Genomic DNA, 6,000 nt, shown 5'->3' on the forward strand with positions numbered 1-6,000 from the left:
CAATTTTAGGAAAACATCTATTGAAAACTGACATTTCTCAGGTAAGAGATCTTTAAAATCTATTACATTTTAAATGACTAGTAACTATAGCAGGCAAATAATCATGTCTAATAACAATCTATATATACTTACAGATATTTTATAATATAGCATTTTCACATGCATTGATAACAAGATTCTTACAACAGCCCTACAGGTTAAGCATTAACCCTATTTTAACAAATGAGAAATTTCTGAACAGAGAATTCAGAAAAGTTAGGTAATTTCCCTAAAGTCACAGTGTTTGTAAAAAGCAGAGCAATTACCTTAACCATGGTTTTCTGGGTCTAAGACCAGTGGTCTTTCCACTTCAACATCCTTTTCTTTCTTAAACATTACTGCATGCTATGGGAAAGCTAGCTGCTACAGCTACTAGTGAAAAAGGAATGATCCTGCCTATGCAATTTCATTTGAGAAGCTGCTGAATTCCCAACTAACTGGCAAGCTCGGTTAATCAGAATATGCTATTCTCTAACATGCCAACCATGACGCTATCTAATACTATTTGCTATCCATATCTGAGATAATTACCTGGTATAACAGGATCTTCTCTATATAGGATTCACACTAACTTAGCTAAAGTCACTAGGCTTTAGATTTGTCACAAGAGAAAACTCAAGCCATGGCTAGGAAGGTTCTTGAATGTTACAAGTCAATTCCATACTTTAAGTTGACTACAATTTCTTGGGCTAAAGAAACATACTCTTCCACAGAATGAGGCCTTAATATGCAAGAAATTTCCCTATTAAATCTATCTAAATTAACAAATTATTGATGAAACATTAAGAATAAAAACGTTTCTCAGAGTAATTCATTTGAGTATTGTTTCCTCTCTCAAACGCAAACTCATCCTAATGTCAAATACACTTTTATAAAACCATTTCCCTAACTTGGCAAACAGATTTACATTTTGTTAGTTTTAGTCATCAAGGAACCAAAGCATAAGAACTACTCAACTTATAAAGGTTGGGTGTGTCTGTGAATGGACATGAGAAAAAAATGAGTCGGAAAGAGTGAAAACACTCAAATCTATGAGTAAAAACAAAATTAGCGGCTATTCCCTATTATCTGAGGGACAGTGGCAAAATGGCCAGATTAGAAGCCACAACTGTTAAACATGCAACCAAAATTAGATCTGTTGACTACTGTTATAAAGTCAAATTCACTATGAATCCATTCCAACCATCTAGCCATCCCCTATGGAAAAAAACGAGTAGAGCAAATTGATAGCTAGACTTCTTTTATTTTTATTTTTATTTTTTTAATTTTTTATTGTGAGATGGAGTCTTGCTCTGTTACCCAGGCTGGAGTGCAGTGGCGCGATCTCAGCTCACTGCAACCTCTACCTCCCAGCTTCAAGCGATTCTCCACCTCAGCCTCCCAAGTAGCTGGGACTACAGGCATGCACCACCACACCCAGCTAATTTTTGTTTTGTTTTTTTTAATAGAGACAGGGTTTCACCATATTGGACAGACTGGTCTCGAACTCCTGACCTCGTTATCCACCCACCTCGGCCTCCCAAAGTGCTGGGATTACAGGCGTGAGCCACCGCGCCCAGCCTGATAGCTAGACTTCTGTTTCATATTGTTCACATTATAATTCATTTGAGAATCCTCAGATCCAGAAAAAAAACAGATTTGGAGTTTGAAGCAGAATAAAATCTCATCTAGGATACTCTGAAAAGACTGCTCAATAATGAAAAGTGGGGAAATTAACAGGCTAGAGAAAAGGATGGGACCCAGTAATATGAAGCTTAAGAAATTGTGTGGTAACTAATGAGAGGTTAGGGACTCATTTACTAATAATAAAGGGGACCATTAATGAGACTATAACAATTTTGTCACTACTAACAATGATGGCTAATGTGTATTGCATCCTTACTATATGACAGGTCCCAGGCTTACTTACAAGCAATCTCAAAGCCACCTGTGAGGTAAGCATTATTTCTACTTTTCAAGTGAGCAACTAAAGGTTAAGTACATTGCCCTTGGTCACAAAACGCATACCTGAATCCTGGCCAAGGGATTCAAACCCAGGACTCCAGAGCTCTGGCTCTTAAGCAGTGTATTAAGAAAACAACATTGCCCAGCCTGGATAACTCTTGGGCCACAAACATCAAGCCATGAAAAAATACCCAAGGTTATCCAGTGCCCACCACAGTGCTTATCACATAAGAGGATATCCAGTGTCTACTGCATGAAACATTCCTTATGTCCCACAACTGAATCCTGCTGTTTCAAAGAGCATGGTCATTAACAACTCCCAGAAAGCAAGTTTTTTGAGTGGCAAGTATAACCAGATTGGGAAAGAAGGAATGGAAGTACATCAAACATCTTCTCAGGCCCACTCTGTAAAGTCTGATCTAAAGGAAAAGAAGATCCTGTATGGGAGGTATGACTCTTAACTGAACAAAACAAAAAGATCCTAAATTGCTGCTTAAGATAACCTTTATAACTTAGACTGTGCTAGACAAGACCCTGAGAATTTCAAGCACTTCTCTTCATTCTGACAAATCAAGAATTTCGAAAACAAGATATAACTAACAAATTCCTGAATCAATTAAGACTAGACACAATATTGATACAAAAGAAAATTCAGCAGTAATTCAAAGAGAGGTCTTAGGTCCTTTTCCCATCTAAATTGGGTTCTGCTTATTAGAAAGTTTGGTTTACTGGGTATCAACATACAAGGGTTGAGGAGAATGGAGAGCATCAGAAAAATTCCTAACAACATGACTTAAGAGTTCCTAGAACACTCTGAGCCCTTCCCTGCTCTAGAACCTTTATACACACTGTTCCCTCTGTCTAGAACCGTCTTCCAGCAAAAGACAGTTAGCTTTCCAGACAAGCCTTCTCTGACCATCTTATCAAGTGGACTTCTATCGCAAAACCCAGTTTGTTACCTTTATTACTTTCCCAGCTAGGAATTTTTCATGTTTAGCTAAATAGCCTTCCTCCCCCATCTTCACAGGAGGATAACCTCCATCAGGGAAGAGACTGTCCAATTCTCTATAAACTCAGCATAAGAGTTCTATGCAGATGTTCAATAAATATTTTTTGAACCAAAAAAAAATTGTACCCAGTTATTTCAAACTGTCAGCTTCCCCACCAATAAAACAAACAAACCACCTTCTTTTTATAAGCTTGTTAAGTCACCCATCTGGCACAAGAAATACAATCCTAAATTGTCATTTTGCCACTTCATTTACCCCCACTATTACCTAGATGGTAAAGCTGTCCCGTCAGGAAGCCAGTCTTATACTTCATCAGTATAATGTGCTGTACAACACAGTGGGCATCCAATAACTAATTCAATTTTAAATTATCTTAGGCCTGCACAGAAAGTGTCCTCTAAGCTCTGACATCATCCTGCCTATATATCTATCACTGGTTTTTATGTATATTAAAATTATCTCACTGCGAGGGTGACAGGGATGTAAAGAGAAATAAAATCCTGTCATTTCTTCCTGAATTATGGCATGCTCTATAAACATGAAATAGTCAATAAATGTCTGTTGAATCTAACTAAATACAAGAAGCCCTTTAAGAAGAATGCAATCAAAAAGTAACCATGGTCACACTGACTACCAAAGGTGCCCCGACCCTTATTCTGTCACCAATTCAACATAAGCAGTTTGCTAAAGTTGTCAAGAGATTTCTGAGATTCCCTGTCTTAAAAATAGCATTACTACTCAAAATTCCCCAGTAAATTTAAGGAAATGGTCCCCAACAGGCTCAGGCCTGATATTTTCACAACACCCCCTATCAAGAGCCATACAGAGCAAATAGGCAATCTCAGTGGGCAAAGCCATTAATTAGCAGATCTGCCTCAGATGTCCAGACACGACAGTATCACTTTGACCTCTGTCTATTTCCTGTATCTCTCTATTTAAACCGAATTCAGTCTTCTGGGTTTTTTTTTCCCCCTTCCTGCTAACACAGAAATCCCTGGCCTGGAACAAAATGCCTCTCCCAGGCCAATGGCAGCCTACCTACCTACCTTACAGGTGGCACAGGACTGAGCAACTCGCCCCCCACCCCATTCCCTTCCAGCGCACAGAAACCCTGCAAAAGTTTGAAAATGCAGGTTCCAAGAGGCCCGCGGAGCCCGAGGTCAGCTCGGTGGTCTGGCTCCAGCTGTGCCCGGCGAGAGCCAAGATGGCCCTGAGCGGGGCCCACTGCGGCGACCGGGCCGAGGGGCGCCGGCCGGGGCCGCTGTCTCCGCCGCCTACCTGAGCGGCGTCAGGGACCGGGAGCCAGGCCCGACGCCCCTCCCGCCCTGCCGCAGCCCCGGGCCCGCGCGTTCCCGGAAACCGGGGCCGGACGGGCGCCAGGTAAGCGGCGGGCACGATGGGGGCGGCCGCGGGGGCGGTCCCGGGCCAGGTGGGCCCGGCGGGCCGGCGGGGAGCCCGGCAGGGCCCAGGGTACAAGCGCAGGCAGAGGCCGAGGCCAGGGCCGGGGCCTGTGCGGGCCGGAGCCCGAATCCAAGCCGGGCCAGAGGCGGCCAGGAGCCGGGCGGGAAGCCGGGGAGGGAGAGAGGGAGACGCCGGCGGCTGCCGTAGCTTCCTCAGCCGGGTCCGGGGGCGTCCGCTGGGGCAGGCCGCGACGACGCGGGTTGCAGTGCGAGGGGGCCAGGGTCTCGGCGCGGCCGCGTTCCTTACCCTGCATGCTGCTGACGGCCGGGTGGCCCGGCGCTGGGGACCCTACGGGGCCCGGGGTGCCGCTGCCGCTACCGCCCCCGGAGCCGCCGCCGCCGCTCGGGCTCGGAGCCGCCATTGTTGGGAGTGAAGAGCCGAGCGGCGCCGCGGCGGCTGCAATGCAGCAAGCTCGGCCTCTCGCACGGCCGAGGGGCGCGGCTTGCCCGCGTTGGCCCCGCCTCCGGCACGCCCTGGACACGCCTCTGGACACGCCCCCCCCCTCCGAGCCCGAGGCGCAGGCCGAGCTAGATGCTGAGCTGCAGCACCGCCGGTGTCGGGGGTGCGCGACCTGGGAAGCCAACAGCCGTCTTGGACCAGGGCTGCGGGCCCGCGGAGCCTAAAGTGGTTTGCAGAATTAAAAATCGTAGGCCGGGCGCGGTGGCTCAAGCCTGTAATCCCAGCACTTTGGGAGGCCGAGGCGGGTGGATCACAAGGTCAAGAGATCAAGACCATCCTGGTCAACAAGGTGAAACCCCGTCTCTACTAAAACTACCAAAAATTAGCTGGGCATGGTGGCGCGTGCCTGTAATCCCAGCTACTCAGGAGGCTGAGGCAGGAGAATTGCCTGAACCCAGGAGGCGGAGGTTGCGGTGAGCCGAGATCGCGCCATTGCACTCCAGTATGGGTAACAGGAGCGAAACTCCGTCTCAAAAAAAAAAACAAATCGTTCTGCATTTGGAGGGAGAGAGGGTACACAGCTTTCATCATTCTCATGGATGTATGTGACTCCCAAAAGTCCCCCTTCTTGGAATCGCAGAACCCAAAGTCAAAATAGTAAAGTTGAAAAGGATCCCAGGGATTCCTTTCTCCTCCAGTCGCTAAACATCGCTTCCAGAGGGTAGTTACCTGTAGCTAGGTTACAGTCTGGAGCTCCTCTTAAGCTCAATACCCCAACCCTCTACACTTCTCTGAGGGGACGGGGGAGCTCTAAGGGGTACTAACCAGTGCTATCCATGAAGCCATCCCAAAAGTACTGAATTAGAGGCTACGTCTTAACAATACCACAAGGTAATTCACGTGCTCATTAAATTTGAGAAGCATGTCTTTAAGCACCCAACACTCTGCAGCCTCCTGAAATAATACTATCTACATCACCATCTTCCCCTAAAGGCAGACTGGATTCCCACCGCCAAATCCTTTATATCTTGTATAAGACCAGCCATAGTCATTACTGTAAGTTATATAAAATGACAACCCCAAAAAACAATATGAGGTTTCTTCTATTGCTTTGCACGGAGACTTTTATTTTAGGAAGACAGCTGAA

General features: G+C 46.1%; 1 protein-coding gene across 1 annotated transcript in view; it reads right to left on the reverse strand.

Annotated features, from left to right (window-relative positions):
* MAP2K4 (mitogen-activated protein kinase kinase 4) overlaps window positions 1–4,874 on the reverse strand; it is a 97,686-nt gene extending 92,812 nt beyond the window's left edge. The window contains exon 1 of the mRNA XM_032279375.1: window positions 4,701–4,874. Within this exon, the coding sequence (XP_032135266.1) occupies window positions 4,701–4,815 (115 nt within the window). The 5' untranslated portion in view covers window positions 4,816–4,874. The remainder of the gene's footprint in view (window positions 1–4,700) is intronic.
* Window positions 4,875–6,000: the final 1,126 nt, after the last annotated feature.

This window comes from Sapajus apella, unplaced genomic scaffold, assembly GCF_009761245.1.
Source record: "Sapajus apella isolate SASKATOON/1434 unplaced genomic scaffold, GSC_monkey_1.0 scaffold12, whole genome shotgun sequence".
NCBI classification, from domain to species: Eukaryota; Metazoa; Chordata; class Mammalia; order Primates; family Cebidae; genus Sapajus; species Sapajus apella.